We start from the raw sequence: 26,837 nt of genomic DNA, 5'->3' as shown, positions 1-26,837 counted from the left end.
ATGGTAGAGGCGCGCCTAGGGGTTAACGCGAGAGACAACAAAATAAAGGCGATCCCGTCCCGGTAAATATTTGATCAAAGCTCGGCTGTCACGGAAGAATAAGAAAGACGTGCGCGCGAGTTGGTTGCAAGATTCGCGCGAAATGACAGGAAAATGAGCAGTCACGCGCGTTAAAGGCTGTTGCCAGGAAACAAGTTTATAGATTAACATTCGCGAGGGAAGGATATGTGACGAGAACTATAGCCTGTCGTTATCGTTCGAAACTGCCTGTAAGACGCGACGTTTGAGCGACATGACTGCATTCTATGCGTATATCGCAAAGTGTACATATGTATAGGAGAAAAGCAAGTGTCAGTTTACGAAAATATATATTCTACGGTTAAAAACAAGGAGTACATCATTATGTGCAAAGTAAATTATTATAACACTTACTTACTCTTTACGGTAATTCGTAATAATTTACTGACACAATCATCAATATTTTATACAATTTTTATCAACGACACGCAATATTTTCTGATTTCGAAGTAGCGTTTAGGATCTTGTAAATTGATAAGTTTACTATATGTAGGATTCTATGCTTTGTGTAATTAAATACTCCCCTTTTAGTAATCATCTGTCGGTATTTCAATTATTGGTTCTATATCCGTTATGATGAACTTAATGCACCGCGCGCGCAGGCATGCACATATATTACGTATATAATATTCCGGGATAGCAAGGGTGCATCAGAAAGAGCGAGAAAGAGCGAGAAAGAGACAGAGAGAGAAAGAGAGTCGACCAATATACCGTGTACATAGATATAATATATCTAAAATTTCATTTGGTTAATGGCAGTGCAGCCGTATTACAGAAATATACGTGTGCACGTGCGTACAGACGTGCAGTCAGGATCGACTTCGGAGATTTGCGCGCCCCTTGGGACGAGCGTCGAGTTTATACTTTGAATTTTATTTACCATAAAATTATTTACCTTTTGCCTACTTCCTCAATATAGCTTGTTTACATTTTTATTCATATCTTTTACGAAGCCGTGGTGCTGTGTTCCGTCAAGGCAGAAATCCACGTAAAAGTAAAACAAGAAGAAGAACATCTTTTTATACTGCACATATATACGTATGTATAGGTACATATGTCGGATGAAAAATTGTGAATTGTCAAAGTACATTCTAGAACAATCGCTATTTTTTGTCTGCGAGCCAGTCTTTACGTAGGAGAGGGCTCATTGCATGACCGAAGAATTGCACGTGAAAGAAAACCGCGCTTCTTCCATTGATGCGGACGTGTCCTTTCTTCGTGTACCATTACGTAATAACTCGACGCGAAGAAAGCGAACCCCCTCGGCAGCTTTTAAATCTTACTCGATCAATTTTCAACCTGCTCAAATCGCATTATGTCATCATTCTAATTTTCCACTTTTGTGCTAACGACAAGTTGAATATCGAGAGAATATTAGATATTCCATGAGACACTTTGAGACATAGAATCACATCAACCGATATATTTTAATTTTGTCCAGAAATAATGTGAACCAAGTAAATTATTTTCAATTTCATAAAAAAAATTTCACAAGACCGTATATTATATTATACCCTTTTCAAAAACGAGTACGTCTTCTAGATTTTTTTCGCAGAGCAACGACTCGATAAAAAATTTTAATTTCTTTTGCACAATATTAATACAATATTATTAACAATATTATTAACTACTTAAATACAAATTTAATAATATTATATTGATATTGTAAAAAAGAGAAGTTTTTATCAAATTGTTGCGCTGCAAAAAAAATCTAGAGTATGTACTCATTTTTCAAACGTATGCCCCTTTAAAGAAGATAATATTAGTATTCAGTCTCGCTCGCGATTAATCAATCTACGATAATCATCATCGAAGCAATAAAGAGAAATCAAACGCTTTATGAGACGCGTCACCACGACCTCTCATATCATCGGCCAATAAAAATGGCAGAACAGAAGAGCGCGTTATGAAATTCACCTCGATGGGCTCTCTCTCCTCGCGGTTCTTTCCGCTTCACCAGCAATCAAAGTTCGAGCAGGACATCCGAGACGACGTAGAGCGGTCTCGGTACGTTCTCTCGATGAAATAGTAGAAGCGACTGAAATACGTGCAGTCTGTGGAATCTATCCGCGTGTCTAACGAGCGAGCACGTGCCTCGCGCGAAGGAATTCCCCTTTTCGTGCTACAGCCGAGAACGAGAGCGATTTCACGAGAGGAACTAAACGAGAATTTTTTTACACCATCGATCGCCGACAGCCTCATCGTAGGAGGAAGGGAACAAATCGTCAAATATACGTGTAATCTTTTATTACTCTTTTATCCTTTCACGGAATCGACACCTGTCGCTTTATCCACGTGTCACTCACGTTGTCCCACGCATGTTACAATTTCTTTCCAGGGAATATCAATCATGCGAGGACACGATAAGAGCGATTGATACTACAAGAAGGTACTGCCGTCAATCTCAGCGAACGCGATAAAAACGACATCGTTAGCGACACCGTCGCTTAAGGATCCCGGTCTCGCAATCTCGCTCTCGCACATGTGCACACCGTTGCAGCAGCAGCCAGATATTACAACGGACTCGTGTGTTATTACAACATCAAGCACTTTCACCGGTTCTCGACGCGCGGTCCCCGTTGCTCGATCTACACACATAAACACACACACACACACGTACACACGCACGATCCACATCAATTTCCATCCCAGAAAATCCGCTCGCTCTTACGAGAGAGAACGAGGATATCCCGGCCTCGGCGAAAACGATTTAGTATCGCGATTGCAACGATAGTAAATATCGCTATTCTCCGAGGGAGAAACATTCTAGCCATTTATAAGTATCGATAGAATTTGATATTTCGCACGATTGCGAAATGTTGCATTTTTCAGAAAAGATGGGACGCGAAGATCGACGCGAGGCTTGATTTATATCTGAGAGAGAATAAAGACGAGACGATCGATATTCTCCGGTCAATCGATCATCATCGACATCTCTCAACATCGATATTATGCCGCCGCCATTCTCCAATTCCAACACCGCTGTCGAAGCTAACCGCTTTCGTCCAACGAGGCCGTCCATACTCTTTTCTCGCTATATAAATACGTATATACACACATTGAGAGATTCAACCTCGGTTGTTCTGGCAGCGCAGAAGACGCTCCTGTCATCCGTCAACGACGCGAAGGTCTATATATTACGTAAGCCTTCGCTCCCGTTCTTTCTCTTCGCCCATCATTTTCTCGCTCTCTATCCATTTCCTCCATCCCCCTTTATCCCGTTACATTCATTCCTCGCTCGACGTTCACGAAAAATAGAGGGGAGCCGACGTATTTCCCAAGCTATTTGCGATATCAGAAATCTCCTCTGTCTGGTGATTTAAACCAGCTAAATTTCATTTTTAGGAAAATTTAATAAAATGTATATCAAGATACTTGGAAGAGTTTCTTTATAAGAGAAATTTGAGAAACGCTTAGTAATATACTATACGCTTAGTAATATACATGTCTACTTTTTACATGAGGAAATAATGTAAAAAAAAAAAAAAAAAAAAAAATCTTCGCATTTCTTAGACTTCTCTTATAAAGAAACTCATCCAAGTGTCTTGGTATAAATTTTGTTGAATTCTCCAAAAGATGAAATTTCGGTTTAAATTACTAGACACTGGGAGATTTCTGATATCGCAAATAAAGAAACTAAACTTTTATATATATATATACACTCTTATACTTATAAAATAAAATTTCATTAAATTTCGCTGCGAATTAAATTTAGATTCGAATTCGCGAAATACGGAACACGGAGCTGTGTCGCGATCGGCTCATTGTGCGGAGATAATTGAGCGCCCGGAATAACCGCAGCTCCGCACCCCGGTGCGGCGCGGCGGTTCGCCGCGCGGAGAAGCGCATTTATCTCGCGAGAGCCGGGAGCCGGGAGCCGGGAGCCGGGACGGCATTGTTATGCATATAGGCGCGAGAGGATCAAACACCGTCACATTTATACGTGCGATGCGTGATATCGTGGTAAATAAATAGATTGCGAATTAATGGCGTGGATATATATACCGCGTATATATGTATGTGTATAAATGTATACATATATATTGTACATACATGGCCGCTGCGAATTCGTCGTTTAACGCGACGAAAGATCAAATTGACAGATTCTCCATTACGCAAACGCAACAACACGACTATCGAGATTTAACGCTCGTATAACGTATGTATATATTAACGTTCATGAAATTACCATCGAAATTACTATCGTGCGTATACATACACATATATTCGTTTATTTAAGAAAATAGTCGCCCGAATTACATTTGCATCCGAACTTGTTTGTTCTGCGAGGATTTAATGGAGCGCTTGATTAACTGAATCATTTTAAACTCGACAATTGAAAGAGCTTTCGCGAATTTCTCAGCTTTATGACTGGACATTTAATGGAAACATTTTCTAACATTTAATATCTATCTTGAGAAAATTTTAATCCGCGCTCGCGCGAGAGGGAGACTTATTAATCAGAGTGTCCAGCGCGCGCTCAAGATACGAAAGTTATGGAAACGATTTGATATTAAAACTTCTCGAGAGAGGGAGGGCAACTCCTTTTCAACTTCTTTCGAGAACAAAGAGCTTGCGCGTCTGTCGTGTACACGCTTTGTGAAATATTCTCCGTGAAAACTCTAATATATACTTACATAACTTCAGATCGGATGATCATAAAGATAACAATTTGATGCCTGTTATTTAATGCGAGAAGTATCGAACGCAGTATTGTCAGCGCGTAATAACGGCAAGAGAACAAATTATAAATCAATCGGATACGTCGTAATAATTTTCATTCGCTACGATTCGAATTACATCCAAGATGAGTCAAGTCGCGAAAAGCGCAAATCCCCGTATCTGTGTCTCTATCGTCAAGATACAGCGCGGCCGTAAATAAATAAAATATTCGCCGATATTTCAATTACGGCTTCGCTCGGCGTGCTAAAAGTCATTGCAGGCATAATGATCGACTGTCATTCGACTTTCGCGATGCGACGATATTACCCGGACGATGGACAAACGATGCTAACATGTCGAAAATTGAATGATATGAAATCTAACGGACGAAGTAGAAATGTATGAATCGCATCGATATCAGAGAGAAAATATGAATAATGAAATATCGAAATAAAAGATGTCTCGATAATGTTTAACGTCACATCGTGTTATTCGACTTCTATATTGCGTTTAGAAAAATTACGACGAGATGCCCCAAAAGCATTTGTAAGCACGACGACGTCAAATTAATACGGTTGATCGAGCTTAGATTTCCATACAAGAAGAGGATAGAGGGCAAACGAATTCCTGGATCGGTCGAAGACGCGGCGCACCTGTTTGTTCGTAAAGTACATCGTTTGTGTGTGTGTGTGTGTGTGTGTACAATATATGTGCAAAGGTCTCCGAGTTTTCTCGCAAATGGGCATGCGACTTGGCGTCCAAGGTACATATATATATTTGCTCGACGTAACGACACATCTGGCGATCGTTTCGGCTGCATGCTTTATCTCGACTACGCCGATCCACGTATTCCGAAATGCGGAAAGCATTTTCCGCGCGATAGATCTCGAACGCGATACGTGCGGAATAGAGATACGTATCGGAGATACGCCGTCGTTTTTTTCCGTTCAACAACGTTACAACGTTCACCTCTCCCTCGACAAAAATTGATTTCATCGTAATTGTATCGGGTTCGATCTTAAAAGTCTCCGTGAAATAAGCTTCGACGCTCGAGCGTTATTGTGCGTCGCGCGGCAACTTATTTTTTTAGTCCCCCGGTAACTTTATATCACACGTATTACGATAATGCCGCGAATGAGCGGGAGAACGGAGCACGTTTGTGCTTCGGAAAATGCGCCCCCGCCGCAAATGCGAATACGGCGAAGTGACGGCAAAGTGCTCGTCAAATTATAGATATGCACTCGGGAAAACGTTTACCATGTCGTTGAAGCGTACGACGACGACGACGACGACGACGACGACGACGGTACTCTTGCTCGATAAATTTCCTTCTAAAAGAGCGCTACCGGTTCTCCTAAGCGGCTCGTCCGGAGAGAGAAGAAATAAAGACACGAAAAAGAGAGAGAGAGAGAAAACAGAAGGGTTCATCTTTTCCCCCGGTAATTTCATTATCTTGGTCGGAACGTCACGGCATCTTTATTTAACCCACGTTAACGATACGGCGCGATATGAAAACTCACAAATAAGAGATTACGTTTCTCTTACGCGAAGATTGCGGAAAATAACTCGTCTTGTAAATCTGAGTAAATTTTCCGAGTAATGATATACGAAACCGGTTTTGATCCGAAGAAAAAAAAAAGCTCTCCCGATTCGCCTCCGTCAAGATCGCCAATAATACATGTTTTAAGTGCGACGGCATTAAGAGGCTATTAGTATTCGTCGAACATGTGGGAAGAGATTTACGTGTAGCTATATTGATAAAGTGCGCGCTGAGCGAAAGTTTCGTGTCTCTTATTATAGAACTTAGGACTTAATTCTCTCGTTTAAGAAAGAGAGAGGGGGGGGAGAGGGAGATAATTTAGTTTTATCTCTTTTTTAAAGTTGCTAAATAAATAAAACGAAAAGAGAGAGAGAGAGAGAGAGAGAGAGAGAGAGAGAGAGAGAGAGAGAGAGAACATTCATTTATCATACAACTTTTACTGGAGGCGTAAAAATTGACTCGCTCGCTCATCATTGATATTAGGCCAATTTTTACTTCCCCCAAATATCGACTCGTAATTTACGATGCAGCGAAAAATTCAACATCTCTTTTTCGCTAATCCCGTAACGTATCGCGAATAAATTCGAACAACGAAGATCTGGCAAAGGGTTGCTGACTTATCATCGACGCATATGTAACGTCGTGTATATGGATACTTGTTACGCTAACCCTAATACACGCGACCAGCATTCTGTCGGTTATTTTAGATGCATTCGCCCTCGTGTTATTGCGCTCAGACTATTTAGATTTTACTTAGAATAGAAACGCGCTAGGGACAGACAGGTCAGATAACTGGATCGAATTTGGCACAATGACAGATCTAATTATGTATTTATAAAAGATCTCATATATAATAGCCATTATGTGCACCGCCTCTCCCGGTAATGTCAAAATAATCGCGCGCAAAGATAAATCTTATAAATATATTATATAATAAAAAATGAAACATCTATGGCGCGAATCTAATATCGGCAAAACTTCTTTCTCTTTCAATTCGCAATTTCAACAGCGTTCTGTTAAATAGCGTTAGGATTAAAAATATAAAGAAAATTTTTAATTTATTACGATATTATAATACAGCGAAATTATTTACATTAGAATGAAACGATTAATAACTTAATTTAAAAACAATTAATTAATTAATTAATAATAAGATTAGACGAGAAACGTCCAGATGCGAAATTTTTAACTATGGGCCCAATATACGTGTAACATTCGTCGTTTAAATCGAGATTATTTGTCAATTTATTTATAAATATATTCTATGCTTTGATTAGAAGAAAAGACAATCCAATGTCTCGATCGCCGAACAGCGTGATTCACGAAGAAGCAAGAACGCAACGCATCGTCTCGCTTACTCACGTCACCGCGCATAACACTTGATGCAATTGCCTGTAAACCGTTTCGTAAACGATCGTCGCTCATAAACGATATCTATTCCGACATAGATATACATTGATCGTTTGCGGCATCATCGGATAAAAATAAATCGTGAATTCCCCCCTTCCCCCCCCCCTCCTGGGGGATGGGAATATACGTGTTTCATTGACGAATAAAGTTCGCTCTATCGCGTTTCGCGAGTAATTCCGCGAAGGAGAAAAGAAGGTGTTCCGGTTGCGCGAAATAACGTTTGCAACTTTTCAATTATCGCGACTCATTGTCAGTCGATTTTCGACGAACGAAGGACTCCCCTTTGCGAGGAGCACGAGCGCCAAACTCGTTGGCCGATAATGAACAGAAACGAACGCGCGATAATCAAGTTTGAAGAGAACACAGACTCGGAGACTCGGAGGTAAAATTAAAACTTCGTAGCTTGAATGCAGAAACACGATGTATCTCATTGAAAACTTGGATCTTGTCTCGCGCTTGAGGGGCCCCGAGACCAATTTCCAACTTTCGTATATAGTCTAGATTAACTCGATTCTTCGCGCGAACATTGCGCGATAATTCTCTTTCGGTGTCATTTTTATGACGCATAATATTTTCCGTCTGTCGCGGAAACGCACCCTACGTATATGCGCAACTACGTAAGCGTCCCGTAACGGAGGAATGTCGATCGAACGAAATCCCGAAGTCGCCCCCGGTAAGAGATATACGAGAATCGCGGGGCTTACCTTACGTGGTTCCGGTGCATAAATCCCGGGCAAGGGAGCCAGCAGGTGCAGACCGGCGGGATTCGGGATGCCGGAGGCCGGGTGTCCCGGCGGAATCGGCAGCGGCACCAACTTCAGGCCCCAGGGCAAATACCAGGGCGCCGTGTGATGCATCCTGGTCGGCGGCTCTCAATCGAGATCGGCGACGCAGGTCGATCGAGGATCACGATCCAGGATGCGGATTCCACCTCGCGATCGACGAGACGATCGGGAAAAAGCGGAGACCGGAAAAGAAGCGCGACTCGCGGAACGAACGTGTTTTTCTTTTCCTCGAAACGCCAGAGGAGGTGAGGACAAAGTAAGAGGAAAAAGGGGATCACCTTGGCATTTTCCAAGCCAACTCCGTATCCGCTATCGAGATAAACTTCGGTATTAACTGAATTTTCTCGCGAAAATTACGCTTCTTAACCTCTGACACGTCACACGCGCGAAGGATGCGAGAAACGATTACGCGCGGTTAACCTCGTCATCGCGCGTGCGCTTGGAGAAAGTGCGTTAATTGTAAGATTGACACCGCGCTCTCTCGGTATCGTGACACACCGAATGTCACGCACCGTATGTGCGTGTGTGTGTGTATATATATATGCGCTCGTATCGCCGATACAACGTTCGATTCGCGAAACGCGAAAGAGACAACTCTCGACAAGACACGTCCGATACAAACGCGCGGCGTCGACTGATCTAGGCAGTCTACGGACGCGAGCACATGGCCGCGCGCGTCAACTCGCCCCACCACGCCACCTACACGGCGTCTCCCACCACCCCGCTAAATCAGCGGGCTCCGTTCCGGGTCGGCAACGTACGTCACGAGCTACGATGAAGAATGAGATTTCTGAGGAAAATCTAGAATTACACATCGATATTTCTTTCTTTTTCGAATGTGTATATAATTGTTTGCAAACATTTATACCTCGTGGATTATTTTAATTTTCATTTTTATATATATAGGCTTCTTAAACTTTATATACTTTATAAATCGCATCTGTGGTTTCGAGGATATAGCGTTTTCTGCAATATTTTAAAATTATTTTACTACTTTATTATATTAGTTATTTTATACATGATTAGGATCGTTCAGTTATTTTATCATCGGAAACATTTATGTTATTATGTTTTTCTACTTCGTTTACATTGTTGTTTGTGTTTATATAAGCTAGTACGCGACTAAAGATCGATTCACGCACAGCTTGAACTTTAAGAATAAAACTCGCTAATGCATTTTGCGTCTAATTTCTAGTAATCCATCATCCACATACATCGATTTCCTGTTTTCTATATGAAACGAGATTGAATTTCGTTTCGTGTAGACGGTAGGGAACAATGCATAACCTTGGCCTTGTTTCATACGAAAAATACATGCAACAACAGTGAGTTTTTAAATGAGATGAAAATCATATTTTAAAGTGTCGTATCCTCTGCTAGAATCAAAAACGACTACGATTTATTCTTATAGAAATGTATATTTTACAATATGTATGAAAATTAAAGTCATTTATGTGAAAAAAGTCAGTTTCTGTAATTAATTATCTAAATTTTAATGTAAATAGTATATTATTTTTTTACGATATTATTTAATATAATATAAAGATATATAAAGTACATTATTTTTTTATTCAAATTTTAATCTATTTTATTATCATAGTATCAATAAGAAAGATAAATAAAGATTTTCTTCAGCATCATTCTCCTTTCATCATTAGTTCGTTTATATGTTATTCTTACAATAATGACAAAGTAGTTACTTGCTTGCAATTAATTAAAAAGCATTTATTTTTCTTCGTTCTAATTTTTCATTATAACGAATATAAATGGTGCAATTAATATGTAATATATATCTCGAAAAATGAAGAGAGAAAATTCAAATTCCACAATTGCATTATATCCACCACGCAAATATATAATATAATTCTTATTGTTATATAAAAATTATTTTCAAATTCTGTCCTCGTATATTTAAATATATAATATATAAAATGTTATATTCGCAATAAAAATTGAAAACCGAAAAGATCAAAATACCGAATTTTGATAGGCAAATATATAGGCGAGAGATATTCCAAACAAGATCTAGGAACTTTGCTATACGATAATCTCATTTCGAAATTGATGGCGCATGGATGTCGCAGGATCAAGCTTTGATGTCAGGAAGCCGCGACGCGACGAACGTTGGCTCGTTCGCGAGAATTAAGGGATATATCCACCGGGCCGTAACTTACGCTGAATCCGAATCATCCGTATCGTTGATTCCCTGATTTCGGAGCGATCTTGCCGGACCGCCGAGCAGAAGCGCTTGACGCATGTCTACGTCAGAGATATAACGGACATTCAATTCGCGATTAATTTAGACCTGAACCGAGAGAGAGAGAGAGAGAGAGAGAGAGAGAATCGGATGTCAATGCGAAACCAAAGATATACAGAGATGAACGGTAACGTAATAGAAACACGACGTAAGCCGACCGAATTTACTTTGGATAATTAAAAGGAAAACGCCAAGACACCCAGATGCCAAGACAATGACGTTGAGATAATTAATGACAGAGATACAGAAATCTAATGATAAAAAATAATCGTTAAATATAAATTATACTTCCTGGAATCAGCGTCAGGCGCGAAGATGAAAATAGACAAATGGTTTGCGTTTTAAACAACAGGAAGAGGACATTAAATTAGCCTTATCGCCCGATATTATATCAACATAATATTTTAATTAAAAACTAAATTTATACGGCGTTCGATGCCCGAATCGATACTCGTGTCCACAATGCATGTACACTCGGTGGAATTATAATTAAGTATAGTTTAATTAGGCTGTCCCAAAGTTGGATGTATACTCCCTCCCCTCCCCCCTCCCCCCTCCCCCCTCCCCCCTCTCTCTCTCTCTCTCTCCTCCCGGGAAAACTGACCCCATCTAACTTCAATCCCGGAGACGGCTCGTGTCCGTCGTAATGGTACCCCCGTCGGCTCGATTTCATCGTTTATTTATCGATATTACTTTTGCAAATTATGTACACTACAAACAAGTCCATCGTTTCGTAAATCGACAAAGACCGAGTGAAACGTTCCTTTCAATGTGTAATTTAATCTGATATCAGGAAAGAGATGAGGGGGTGGCGTTAATCGAAGTATCTGAAATGGAACTGATGTAGCCAATGTTGTTCCGCGCGGAGGAGATAGAAAGACAAATATCTGGCGTGCAAACACGCGAGAGAGAGAGAGAGAGAGAGAGAGAGAGAGAAAGAGGGAGAGAGGGAGAGGGAGAGAGAGAGATGCTATACTCTCCCATTCACTTTCAAGCGCGCCGAGTGACGTTGGCTATTTCCATTTCCATGACATTGAAATATATGCGGGGTACGTCTGTGAAAATATGGGAAATCAATAGTAAACACGGACTTTTCTATTTCAGGCTCGACGAGCGCGATTGTATATAAAAATCCTTTGTAAAATACGAACTAACTTTTGTAAAATATGATCGACGCGCTCGTTCATCTCGAAATATCTGTCACTCACTTTCGTTCAGCTTTTAGTATTTGTGATTTCTACGTTGTATTACGAAAGACGAATGCATCTCGATACGCAAAATAATGTCTATACAAGGTGGCCCCGAACGTTCCAGCCAGACTTTGAGATCTTGTAGGAAATATAATTCTGAACAAAAAAATTTCCTATAAACATGGGTTTGAAAAATGCTTTCTTAGAAGAAGTTATCGCTTAAAAACCTCTGAAATCGTGATTATTTTACACATTTTTCCAAATATCATGGAAAATGTGCGTCTTTTAAAAAAGTACCGAAACAAAAGTAGAAAATTAAATTATCCTTCATATGAAATCAAAATGAGATTGTTGCACGTTCCATAGATTTTGATATAACCAGTTTCAAACGTACAAAAAGTGCTTTTGTTACTTATTGTTAGATCGATTAAAGTTGAATCAGGAGGAAATCCGTAAAGCGATTAGATCGGTCATTACTCGATGCCGAAAGTGTATTAGAGCTAGGGGGGGATATTTTGAAAACAATTAGTTTTTTCACGTCTTTATTCATTTTCTACTATTACGTGCTATTTTAATTTTAAAAAATTTATTTTATTTTCATAAAAAAAAAGATTTTTTTTTTATTTTTATCGTTTTTTTTTCCAAGAAATTTATCAAGTTTCATTTTCTTTTTATTTAATTTTCTTTTCACCTTTCGCTCTTTCTTTGCATGAGAGATTTTTGAACGATGACTAAGAAATCAGCAGTTTTCGACCTATGTTTATAGGAAATTTTTTCGTTCAGAATTAAATTTCCTATAAGATCTCAAAGTCTGGCTGGGGAACATTCGGGGCCACCCTGTATAAACGTTTCTCGTCTTCCGCGATCTACACAGCCATCGGCGAATAACCGTGCACGAGATGTATGCAATATGTCGAAGTAAATATTGACAAGCGATTAATCGTGCGCAGAAGCGACCGTCGAATATTAATATTAATACGCTGACGTGACAACTTGGTAATGACGATTTCACCACTTTCGGGGAATCGAAACGTCGTGGAAATTTCTGAGCCATCGATTAACGACGCTAATTGCTCGATGTCTCATAGGCACGCGTAAATGCTCAAGAACCAAGAATAGGAGTGAACTTTACCGGGAAAAACAACCTATTATTCTTGCATAACCCAAGCTTTAATTATAGTCTGAAATGGTGCTTCGTCTCGCGATTTTACAAGAGTTCAAAAATTGTGATGTTCAACTTAACGGAATAACAAAAGGAACGAGAAAAACAACTAACTAAACACTAAACTTGGTAGGAGAAAGAATCCACGACCTCCGACACCGTATTAATCCAATCGAAGTTCTGCCTAGGAACATCGAAGGGACACAGCGACGAACTCGCGGGCGAAACTTTTTCCATTCATGTTGTAATAAAGTTCGTATTTCCACGCGCATCCGAATCGGTAAAATGGATCTAACGAAATATTAGCTCAAGCAACTATATGAGTCAATATTTTAGTTTTCAAAAGCTCGCGAGATACATCGGAAAAAAGAAAAAAAGAGATACTTTCTGTCAGATCTCTTTCACATCTAATTTTTTGATATTTTCTATCGATATCACGAAGATTTGAATTTTCGAAAGGCAATCTTCATTTATTCTCGCGCAGAAAGTTTCGCAAGCTACGTACAAGTAAGTTTCTTCAGGCAAAAAGATTAAATCGCGAAAAAGAACGATCCAGTGACGCGGTCGCAGAAGCTACATCTTCGATTCTGGATTCTCGACCCGGAAACTTTAAGAAGTCGTCGCTCGTAGATAAAAGTCGAAAAGCCGGCGTGCATTATCGTAAAGTGTATTATCGTCGTGAACATATTTCGCGGTTACTTAGTGTGAAACGCATGTTCTTTCAGCCTGCGACATACAGAGTGCATCCAAACAAAAGAACGAAAGAAAGCGTATGTTTTACTGAATCGCTAACTTAAATTCTCGATCACGGAGCTAGTGTCCTTTCGTCAGATTATAGCCTATGTAAACGTACTTTTATAAGCGACACGCGATGGATCATTGACATAGGGACCAACTTTTGCGTAACACACGTCAACGTAGTCGTATTACTCTCGATACGGGCGGAAAGAACACGCACAAACCGCACGTAGGATCGCGTGTCTGATTAAAAATTTTTCCTTGTCCCACTTTACGGGCATTTAGTACCCATTCATTAAAATCGATAAATATATATTTTAGTTATATCTGCGAATATGTAAATGAAAAGAGATATGAATCTGTGGCTTAACACACACAAAGGTATTATCCAACTCGAGATAAATAATTTTTAGATTATTACCGGATGATTAAATGGACGAATTAATATTAGTTTTACTCTCGATATTAATTTATAAATTAATTAATTTATAACAATTATAATGTATTGCCACCAGGCACTTTTTTTTTTTTTAATAGATCGTAATATTCTACCAGTCGAGCCACGAGCACTTTACAGCTCACTCGATTGAGTTGCCTGTACGTAACGTGAATATGTAAATTGTAATCCATTTACGTGAGAAACAAACGTTAGCTGTCAAATTACTGTCACTTCATAATCTCGCAACGATGTATCCTGCATACGCGTTGACTAGTATGAAGATATAAAAAGAATCCCCAGGTCAACTCGATCAAATGTAACCTTGATAAATCAGACATGACATAAAAATTTTTATTTCTTCCAGTGAATAATGATATCAACCATATCTTCTTTTTTTTTCAAAATCTTTATAAAATTTTATTTTTTTATTTCTTTATTTTGTGATATCATATCAATATCTTGTATCTTTTTTTAACGAGAATATTGCAAAAAATCGTCGCCTATCGCGTTATTAGTGCAACGTCGAAGATCACGACAAAGAGCGCAAATATGATTAAAAATAACGATTGTCGTTGATGCGAGTTTCGTGGAACACGGCATGTAGAGGATATTTTTGTCAAAAGTATACCTTTCCGGTCTCTGCTTTCCCCTCTCCCTCTCTGTAACTCTTTTCTTCCTAAACCGAAATAGACGACCGCGGGTAGTTCTCCAGCCGGCAATCTCGTCTCTCAGAGGCTCAGGGTGAATTACGGTCGCGTATCTTCTTCGCTTGGCGCTATAACTCGCGTAGGTGGACAATGAGAGCCGCGCCTCAGGCTATTTACCCCCGTTGATGTTTGTACGCTATAGCGGATAAAAACAAGCCTCGCGGCGCCTCGGATTTCTCGTTGCGATTCCGGAAGAAAAACGACGCGATCCGCATCATCGTCGACGTTGCATCGATTATTTCGATCGGCTATTGGTATCTCTTCCGCACACGAAAACATGTCGCCAAAACGATAAAAATCCCGACAGCGCAAACATCTTTATGTCTCTCGACATGCTGATAAATAACACGGTCGTGACGAGGTTCCCTCGAAAAGCCGAAGGAGTAATTTGTTAAGGAGGGGGAGGGGGGGGAACCAGAGAAATATCCCGCCGCGCAAGAAGTGGCAAGAGTTTTTGGCGAGCGAGATAAGTGACTTCGCGCAAGACGGGGGCCGGTTGTTTAAAAGCACCTGTCGTCGGTTTGTCATTCGCGGTATAAGAGAATATCGTCGCGCGAGACTCAGCCGACTGTGAATAATTTACAAGCACGTTCGTATATACATGCACAACACGCACGTACACGTATAGGAAAAGAGACCAACATAATGGCTACTATAAGATTCGTGCAGCGCCACTACGATCTTTCGCCCAGGAATGCACCATTCGCCTCCGCATAAAAGCGAAGGCGCGCGTATCTGGACCGAGTCTCGGAGAAGTTTTCGGAATTTCGTCGCGATAAAAGTGATGTCGTTATGAAGTTCAATGAGCTCGATTTTGAATCGTGCGAGAACGTGCTCGCTCGAGCGAGCAGAATGTTGAAAGCGAATGCATCGGCGAGGATAATTAGACGCAGTATATATATATATATAAATTGCAAGACGAAGATTGCTCGAAAATTCCGGCGATTGCTTACGAGATCAGTTACGTGTATATTCGCGTAAATACTCGTTATTACGAATCTATACTCGCACGTAATGAGAAATTATATAAAAATCATTTTACTATACAGGGTGGGGCATTTATATTGAGACACCTAAATATCTAAAAAGTAAAGCAAGATAGAAAGAAATATTTCGGACAAAAGTTGTTCGGTTCTAAAGAGATCATAAGATAGTGCCATTGGTTTGAGCTTGGTTGGAGGCGCTTCGGAGATTTCAATGTCAATCTTGTTTTTTTAAATGGAAACACCACAATTTTTTTACATAAATCGATTCCTTGCAATATTCTGCATAAAAAGTTATAGGGATATAATGGCCAAAAGTTTAATAATTTACGAGATATTTTATACTTTATTTTATTACTTTACTTCGACGTAATTTTACATAAGCTATGAAATATCTCATAAAATTATTTATTTTGCAATAATGTTATCTTAATATTTTAAGCTCAAAAAATGAGAGAAATCAATTAGTGTAAAGAAAATAAAACAAGATTGACATTGAAATCTCCGAAGCGCCTCCACCCAAGATCAAACTAATGGCACCATCTTATGACCCCCTTACAACCGAACAACTTTTGTCCAAAACATTTCTTTCTATCTTGCTTTATTTTTTTAGATATTTAGGTGTCTCAATATAAAGGTGTCCCACCCTGTATAACTGTAATTTGTAATACATAACTGGCAACTTTACATAATCACTGATGGTAAGGAAATCGATATACCATGTAATCAGTTATGCAACCGAAATTTCGCGAGCGCACTTTCATACCGCACTGTTAGATAAGAGGCAGAGGCCCGAAATTATGATCGACGCCCTAAATATCTGAAATTTTGTCGATCGAGTAAGAAGGCGTGCGCGTTTGTTTACTGTAATATTATACGCAAGAGAAATTCTAACCGTTAAAGAGATGTTTAATTTACCTTGAAGAATTTAAGCGTAGCGTGAAAGATGAAGCATATCGATCTTTATTGCCGAGACACGTTCTCTCTCTCCTGATGAACCTGCGAAGAATAAACTTCGCCTCGAACTAACCTTATGGTACTTTGCCATTTTACGAAAATGGAACGAAGTCGTGAGATGAAGTCTGTGTTTAGTTTCGCAACTCTAGCTAAGTAATATCGTCTGGGATTTATAATTCTCGTGCTTTGAGCAACTTTATTATACTCAATATGTTCTTAAAGTGCTAACGATAAAAAAATACTCAAACAATATTCTAAATCATAATATTAATATTAATAATTAATTAAATAAATTTCGATATATGAGTAAATGTATCATCGATCTTAATTTACATAAACCAATTATGGTAAAAAGAATTTTATAACGCAGAAAATGCTTACGGGTAAGGAATCAAGTGATACTGGTGTGATGTCAGTGATGCTGAAACGAACACACCGATTATAATGGCAACAATGGCTACTAGCACGCTCGATTTTTGTCGATAGAAATAAACCAATGACCGGAGTGATGCATTTTAACGGCTATGGCGCTGACGTAATATAAATTTGTCGACCTATACCGAGAACTTTGCTTTTTTACCACGTTAAAAAAAAAAAAAAGTTCAACGGGATGCATTCATACGCGTGGCATGCTAATGCACAAAGCATTACCAGTCGCGCATACATTTTAAACAGACTATATATTCATTAAAAAATTAATATAACAGGTTATAGAAATTAATTAAATCAATTATTACGATTGCAACGAATATTATTATAAAAAGTACAACTCTTTTCAGATTTATTCAATATTTTAATTAGCACAGTAAACGTCAATTTCAAATTTAAGTGAAAAAATGACATCTCAATCTTAGAGAGAAAGCATCTCTTTGATGAAATTCTCCGACCACTATATTGTATAATGCATTCATATTCGGTATTTCGTAAACCGATCTAATTATAAAATCAGTCTAATAATATGATCGGGTATAGATATGTCTCTATAAGCATAAGGAAGAACATCTTCGAGCGAAATCCATATTTTGGCAAAACTCATTCATACAGCAGAAAATTGGCGAGTGCAGCGAAAATTCCGCATGGTAGTAAGCCATACCGTTCCACTTCGTATACGAGGAAAATGCCGCGCGATAGCAAATAGTCCACTTTATATTTTTTGGACGAAATGTTTTATTTACAATCCGAAAAACTTCCCAATTTATCCAAAAAATTCCGCTCGCAGATACTGTGTACATTCCAAAACGCGAATATATATTATCATCTGACATATTTTAATTTAAAATAAAATCACTATGAAATTAGCATCTACCAATTTCAGAATCTCGATAGACAATGGATAGAGAGAGAGAGAGAGAGAGAGTATTCTCTCCAAAAAATTTTACGGCTCCTGTGACACATTTTTTTGAAAAAAAGATTCTGTTGACTTTACCATACGCAAGTGAAAATAGCTTAACACGTTCATTAAGCGGGACGTGAATATGTAATATCATATGTACATTCTATATGGATAGTTGTAGATAAAAAAAGCATCAATGATGATATATGTAGAGAGAGAGAGAGAGATTCGCGCGTCGTTACCTTCTCGCTAAAGTCTCGCGGATGACAACAAGGCAACCGTGTATAAACAGAGTACTATTTGTCACAAAAACAAGCGGTGATTTTCATCTGTGTCGTCGCGCTATCTCCCACGTAAAATACAATCTCTCATATCATCTCTTATAAAATACGTGACAAATGTTAGATAGATATATTAAACGCGATTATTCTCTCAAAAATTAGAGATAATCAGCGCGATTTATTAACTCTCGAGATTAACGACTCGTAAAAATAGCCGACACGACGATTATTTATCGAAGCAGACATTTCTCGTAATATATTTGTTGCCGCTACGAAATATTTTTATATTTTCAATAATAATATTATATACGTATTATATTTTACACAGAAATATAATAATTATTTCAATATTTTGATGCATGGACAAACGCGTAATCGTTAACAAATAATAGAACACAAATGTATAACTTATAATTTTTATAATAATAAATATTTTAATGTCTCAATGTTCCAGCTTTACAATAAATGTAAAAAGAACTGTATTTTTTATATAATTTGTACTGTAAAATTTTCACCGTGTAGTTTCCGTGTTGTTCTCTCATGGAAATATAATAAAATTCGTGTAATGGAAGTACCGTTCAAAGTGTGGCCCGATCGTAATTAACCGTGTTTTCGCGAGTCTTGTGTGAATGCTACAAAAAAGCAATAAAAAATGGATAAGAGAGAAAAAGAAGACTCTGAGGCAACGGTAGAACAGCCATAAGGGGAGCACTTTATAATTTATTTAATTTATTATTCGTCATCTAGAAAAAAAATTACTCCACAATAGTGGTCCATTTTATATCATTACGTAATGTAATGTATAATAATGTGTGGTATAAATTTCTAGATTTTATTTTATAAAATACTTTTAACATATTTATAATAAAATTAATATTTTTATATAAATAAATATAAAATACTTCAATATTACGTTGATATTTATGATCACTATATTATTTATAAAGTATATGTATGTACATAAGAGAATTAAGAGAATTCTTATCTCATAAAAGATTCTTATATTAGAAAAGTTTACATATAAAAAAAATCTTTCCTCATAATTTATGTAAAATTTTTCATAATAAATTTTATTTAGTACCCATTAAAAAAAAAAAAAAAAAAAAAAAACGAAGAATTAAATCGCGCGTATAAACACAATATAATTATTTTTTATATTAATTATTTTGGACATTGTTTTATAATTGGAATTTGCATTTTACAAATTATCATGTACCACAACTCCGCCGTTCCGAATCTCTCGTACCGGTGTGTGTCGAGAATTATTTTTTATTATTACGTTTTAATAATATATATCCAGCTGAAATGTGTCAGAAGCGAACAGAGTAATTCTGGTTATTAGCAAATTAATTTTTTCTAAACCCAACATATCCCAAGGAAGGCAATAATAATTTGTGTTTGCTGCGTATAACGCTGATTTCTCGTAGTTGTAAGTTATTGCCACAGTATATCTTTTTTGTCGCCACTTCATTCTTTCAACGGCGAAATAAAAAAGTCAAAATTTTGTATCGCGATATTTTATCATCGAGATAACGACGCAATATTTTTGCCGGAAAAACACCTTCCCCCCTTCGCCTAACATTAAAATGTCATCGTAATGGAAACGCGAACGTTTAAACGATAGAGTTGCTTGCGAGTTCATTTAGAGATAGCGCGAATAAAAAAACCGATAAAGAACGTCTCACATGCACAGGCGCGTCTGTTTCCTCGCCCACTTAATCGTTTATCACGCGACACACGTTTTTACGATGCCGTGCACGGCCCCTTATTACTACTAACGAGACCGTTAATATCGTACATCAAAGAGTAATCGAGTTTCGCAGCCGAAAGTCGGACATTGTGAACGAGTATGTGTTTAGCGTTTCGACGTTTCATTATCGACAAACTTTACGACCCTCCTCAGGGACTCGTCGCCGACACGTGCTTTCTTTGAAATGAAACTCGTCCGTTTCCTCGGCGCCGTAGTTTCGCCGTTCGCGCGACACATTCTCATTCGGATGAGATCAAGGGAGAACAAAGTTCTCACGTAAAAATAACGATGACTCCCCGACAATAGCAGGTGCTACACGATCGCCGCGACCTACCGTATCGGAGAGAAACTCCGCATCGAAAGCGATAACATACTAACACGACACAACGATGCACGTAATCATCTTAATCAGCTGATCTTTTGTCAAGACAAAATCGTTAATCTGTTAATTAATGTTATAACTATATTTAAACATAGAGAAACCACTTGTGATAATTTTTCGACTTCAAGGAAAGTCCGACATTTTTCCACGTTGCTGATTTTAATAAAGACGATTAAGAAAGATAAACTTAAATCTCTGAGATTGGCCCAATTATTATCGGATGTATGACATCTCGATTTATCGATTAGTCTGTTCATTCACTTCTCACCTATGGCAGCTAAACAAATCGTAGTTAATAAAAACGTACAACATTTATCCAGTCGACCCAGATGAATAAATCGCGCGACAAACTCGGACGCGAATGTCGGTCGAAAAAAAATTATTCAACGACGAGCTGGCATATACATAGTTGCGATTCAAAAATAATCCGAGATATCATAGTCATATGTGCAGCCGTACATATCATTTGTATACCTCCGACTACAAAGTCTTCCTATAAATAATTTGAAAACGTCCATTTCTTGCATCGCAGAAACTTAATAAATTATTCCACGATACAACAATTACGTCTTATAAACTTGATTATTTTTCACACAAGACGAGCTTCGTATGTATGTGAAGCATATGAGAGACAGATTCAGCTTTCGACAAATAGACGAATAATAAATCGTCTCGGTGATCAGGGGAAACATGGGTTATATATATTTATACTCGTCTTTTATTTCCAAGCCAATTGCGGCTCGTATCAAAACCGTCAGCTCGTGCATAATTTTGCACTTAAATGTTTTATCGCGCCGACGTCTATATGTATACGAATTACATTTGTCGACGTTGAAAACCGATCGCATCGATGTCGGTATTGCATTATAATTCCGAACAGTTCCCCCCTTATCCATAGATAGGACTGTGAAGGTAAACAGCTTTATCGGGGATGCCCGACACATTAAATCAGGAATGCAGACCGCGAGCGCGACCTTAAAAAAAATAACACTGTAATATAATGCAATATTTTATCCTAGTCCGACCGCGACCGTCTCGGGAGATTCAATGCTCTGCATTGCAGTCGAGGGATGCACTACCGAATCGTCTTAGCTTAAGCTTAGTCCCCTTTTAGCCCGTTTTAGCCAGCCCGCGTCGTATCTCACTCGCCGTACGTAACACACAGATGTCATTTTTCATCTCCGCGAAGAGACCGCGCCGCAATATAATTCCGCAGACGCTGCGACGGTACATACTTACATCATTTAACCCTTTACACTTGGTCCGCATTAGCGATAAGCTGGCAGTGCGCCCCGTATATCTTTTACAGAGCGATATAGAGCGTAGCTTTAAAAAAAACGTCGTGCATGAAAATTTTTCGCAAACACATACGTCACAAAAAAAAAAAAAAAAAAATACCGACATTTATTATATCATTATCCTAAATATATAATATTGTATTTTTATGCCATACATATTCTTTGCGATGTATATTTTTCTATTGTAAATTTCTCCAAGCTTATAGCGTTTTCGTATTGCGTACCCCACTTTGAGTTTATAACATGTGCGATCGAAAAATTCGGAAGTTTAAGAACTACAAATTATATTTTGCGTGGATTTACATTTATTTCATTCGACACGTAACGTTTAAAATATTTTCGTCACGATAAGACGAACGAAAGCTTTTTCGCTAGTGCGTAATTTATGCCGTGTTGGTCTCAAGGAGTACATTGTGTGCTTGGCAACAGGTGAAGGACGTTAATTAAGAAGTTTGCGCGCCGGTATTTCGAGCAAAATCCGTATCTCGGGACGACGAGGGTATCCTGTCTTTCTCTCTTTCTCTCTCTCTCTCTCTCTCTCTCTCTCTCTCTCTCTCTCTCTCTCTCTCTCTCTCTCTCTCTCCTATTGTACAATTTACACGCAGACGAAACGAATGTTGCGCACGTCGTAACAACGTGTTAACAACTATCTAGAGATAATTCGCTTTTATAAGGCGTTAACAACTTTGTACGTAATACTCGATGCGTGCGCGTTTTCTGAACGGATGTTGAGCGTTAAAACGCGTATTCCCAGAATAACTTTAAACATACCGATCAACGCGTTATATATCCGTGAAGAACTAACTACTGGTGGAGGATCTAAATTTTCCTATCACCGTACTCGTTTCCTGAAAGTCCGATCTCTATCCGAAGGAAAACGAATTGGTCTTGGCACGGCGTGTCGCGCACCCGTGCCTTTGGCAGAGGGTAAAACTTAATTAAGGAGCTGTCCCCGCGATATTTCGGTCGAATTACGCGACACGTCTCACCGCGATACAAACGCGAGCGCGTGAGAGAAGTTATCGGAGTCTCGCGATCGTTGACCGTACACCGTCGATCTTGCTATCCCGCCGTCCACGACCGGAATCCGATTTTGGGCAGCAGCACCCTTTACACGCATGTTGTCTCGCGCCATGCGTGTGATTCCACACGCGTGGTCTCTTTCGAAAAGCGCGAACTCGCTTCGCGAGAGGCTTCCTTGCGATTGACAAAGAGAGATAAATGCGGCGGGACAGAAATTGGCCGTGGCGTGTCGAAGACGGGACAGACAGACGGGAGGGATCGAGAAAACGAGAGAAAGGGAGAACATAGTTTGAACGAAGAGAACATGGAGTCGAGGGCCGCGACGTGACCGTGCCAACCTCGAGTTATTCGTATAAGTCGACAGCCCCATCGCGGCCATCTTCTTCTCCCTCTCGACTCCGCCTTCTGACTCTTTTTCACGGCAGAAAGAGAGAGAGAGAGAGAGAGAGAGAGAGAGAGAGAGAGAGTCTATGATATTTCAATTGTGTATATCGAAATATCGAAAAGTATTTTCGAGTTTCATAAAATGATCTCTCTCTTGACATATTTAATACAAGATCGCAAAAGAGTATCAAAGTATATAGAACAATTCTGTATATATGATTTGTCTGCCCTTATGATTTCGCGTGACGATTCACCAGCCGATATAGTCACGCCACTGCGGAGATTTTCAGATTACCATATACAGCGAATGCGAAGAAAATAGAGGAGTGGCGTTATATACGACTGCGAAAGTATGAAAAATGCACGTACCGAGGTGAGAATTGCGTAGGGAAAAGGAAGAAGGGAGAAAGGAAGGTTCGCCGCGAACGGTGAACTAGAACGATACGGGGTAATATCGAGGCCTACTGCGTATGCCCCCCCCCCTTCACCCTTTCCCCCACCCCGGTATTGTGTCGCTGAAACTTTCTTTTACCGCGTAGAAATAAAATGGCATTCGAGTTGAGAAAAGGAATTGCTTTCGGACTGCATGAGACAAGAGTCGTTCGTAAACCACATCGTGCGGTTGTTGACGCACGAATTCAACCCCTCCTTTTCAAGACACGAGAACCTTTGATCAAATTTGACGAAATAAATGCGTACTTTGTAGAAGCAATATTTATACTCTAAACTTTTGATTTAAATTTTAAAGCGATATATATATAGATATTTCGGTTGTTGCTCTTCCACAGGAGTAGACAAACGGTCCGCGTTCGGCGAAACAAGAAGGAGCAGTGGAAAGAGGTGGCAGACGGTGGACAGACTTATATTTAGCGCGAGCACGTGGCAGCGTGGCCGGGTATCTCTCTCTCCCCCTACCAACCCCTCCCCCCCCCCCCCAAATAGGTCGGTCTATCTGTCTGTCTGTCTCTCGGAAAAGCTAATGGCGTTGTGTGGGTACCTGTTGCCCCTTGGGCTGGGGACGCCCAGACATCTCTCCCTCCCCCGCATCTCTCCACTTCTCTCCTTCCTGCGCACTCCCTGCAATTCGTTCCCGCCGGAGCAAACTGCACTCGCAACAGCAACCGACAGCATCACCGCGCGTCTCCCCCCCCCCCTCATAATCAGCGAAGATTGAAAACGCAACTGAGAAAGGGGGGGGGGAAGGGGTCGGGTCGTCGAAACGCGTCTTGGCCGCGGTCCAGACTTTAATTTTCGTTTTTGACGAGAAATCGAAAGATCGACCGACTGATCGTCGATTTCCGATGACAACGGCCCCGACATTTCCCTAAATTATTATAGCGCCGATAGCTCCGGCTAATGACGTCGCGTTGCTCTTACCAATAAAATCATCGGCGAAAAATAAATAAGATTGTCTAATTGGCGCTTGATTCTTCGTCTATCGGAGATCGAGAAGCTGGAATGGAAAATGAATCTTGCCCTCTTGAATCACGAGAGATTTCGCGTATATAGAGTCGATTTTTTCTCAACTTCTTCTTCAAATGTCGAGAGAGATTATAATTATTTTGCAATTTTTTTCCAATTTTTTTCATGATATATCTTTGTCATATAAGCTTCTAAATTAAAATTCTATTAAACTCCACTTGAGATTAAGTAAAGAAGTAAATTTATTAATCTTTTAATTTCACAAAGAAAAGTTTGTTAAAAAGCTCTTTTTCTCAATCGTTCGAAAACAATTGATGTCTTGACATTTTCGCTAATGTAAAAAAAAATATATATATATCCAAACTGGCCAGAGAGAGAAACGAGTGTTTAAAAAAAATTTATTCACCGGTTTGAAGACGTTCTGCATAATGTTCGGTTTGAAGTAAAATCACGTTTCGAAATTTTCACCTCGTCGATCAATAGCTATTTCGTGTTCTAACGAAGGAGCGTATTTTAACGGAAATATCCCGCGCATCGGTTGCTGACGAATTAGCAATGCGGCTATATCTATCATCCGCAGCGTATACGTATATATACGAGCTATTTATTTAACGCACATGACACCCTTTGATCCAGCGGTACGACGGTGCGGCCAATATACGCGAACGGACATATTCATAGCGTCGGCATGTTCGTCGTCGCCGCAACCAGCGTCCATAACGATTTTCCCATTTATTCATCCGCATTTCATCGGCCCCTTCGTTTGCACACGTGGCATTATACTGATCAGCGAAAAAATGAGGAACGTTATCATCGCACTCTATCGTTAATAACATCATTCGACAGATATATCGAATAATAATAAATAATATTTTAGAACAACTTTTTTATACCCAAAAAAAAAAAAAAAAAATCTTACAGAGTAAAAATTTATATCAAAATAAAATTCCAAGGTTCTTGCCATGACATTTGTCAAATCTTATCCTTTCGACTCTCTGTCAAGAAAAAATTAGAACCGTAATGTCGTTGTCACTTTCTAGTGCAAGGTCATTTCCCTTTCCCCCTTCGAACGACGTCGAAAGTCAAACAGAGGAAGAGAGAGAGGATTTGCACGAGAAGAGCACACGCTACTGTTCAAGACAAAGATAAAGATAAACAAATAATAAGATGGATAGATAATCGAGAGAGAGAGAGAGAGAGAGAATAAATGAGTGATTGCGCAGCGAAGCAAACTATGACGTAAGGACACCGAGATGACATTACGCAGGTAGGAGGCCCGCGAGGCTTGCGATTAGACGAAAGTAATTGCCACGCAAGATCCGATGGGAGCCCGAGAGATGATTGCCTCGTAGAAATTCAGCTGGACATTCCCATCGCGCGTGATGACCTATTAACTCTCCGTCGTATCTTGACCGACATATTACACTCGATTGCGCGCTGTTTTCGACACACGGCGTACGATCATAATTCATACGTCGCTCGTGGAACTGGGATATCGAAACCCTTTTAGTGTCGCGATTGATCAATCATCGGGAATGGTCGATTCGATATTTTACGACCCGTATCATCCCATCGAACACGAGAGAACCGGCGCAAAAATCTCTCGTTGAAATATATAAACAATTTCCATCGCGTTAATCTGTCGACACGTATACAAGCTTCATTCACTCTTCATTGCTTTATTCGCTCTACGGTATATATCGCGTGATGAAATTTTGTACGATGCATGCATATTTGCAGTTATGATTAACTCGTAGCGATATATCGCACTGATTCACACGGTACTTATATATATTATATATATATATATATATATATTTATATATAAACGTATACTGTAATACATCTCTACAGGGAAATATTAGAATTAGTTTTGAATTACCTTTGCTCCTTTGTTTTCCGTGTCTAATAATTCAGCACTCTACGAGTCGAATTCCATAAATTAATCATATGGCAAATGTAATTGTCGCTTCGTGCGTAAAGTATTGACGAAATTATCCACGTGATGGCATTATGCATTGTCAAATAATCGACAATGCGCGAATCTCACTTAAGC

The 26,837-nt window shown here is 39.2% G+C and overlaps 1 protein-coding gene across 4 annotated transcripts in view; it reads right to left on the bottom strand.

The window, feature by feature from the left end:
• LOC138934051 (pseudouridylate synthase RPUSD2) overlaps nucleotides 1-26,837 on the bottom strand; it is a 118,821-nt gene that overhangs the window by 70,392 nt on the left and 21,592 nt on the right. The window contains exon 1 of one of the 4 annotated variants that reach the window (XM_070297441.1): nucleotides 8,395-9,842. The exons of the other annotated variants lie outside the window; for them this stretch is intronic. Within the exon in view, the coding sequence (XP_070153542.1) occupies nucleotides 8,395-8,547 (153 nt within the window). The 5' untranslated portion in view covers nucleotides 8,548-9,842. Of the gene's footprint in view, nucleotides 1-8,394; nucleotides 9,843-26,837 lie in introns of those variants that run through there. 4 annotated transcript variants of the gene reach the window in all.

This window comes from Polyergus mexicanus, unplaced genomic scaffold, assembly GCF_030449975.1.
Source record: "Polyergus mexicanus isolate NDT 795.1 unplaced genomic scaffold, iyPolMexi1.0 SCAF_6, whole genome shotgun sequence".
NCBI lineage: Eukaryota > Metazoa > Arthropoda > Insecta > Hymenoptera > Formicidae > Polyergus > Polyergus mexicanus.
This window is presented reverse-complemented; position numbering and strand designations above follow the sequence as displayed.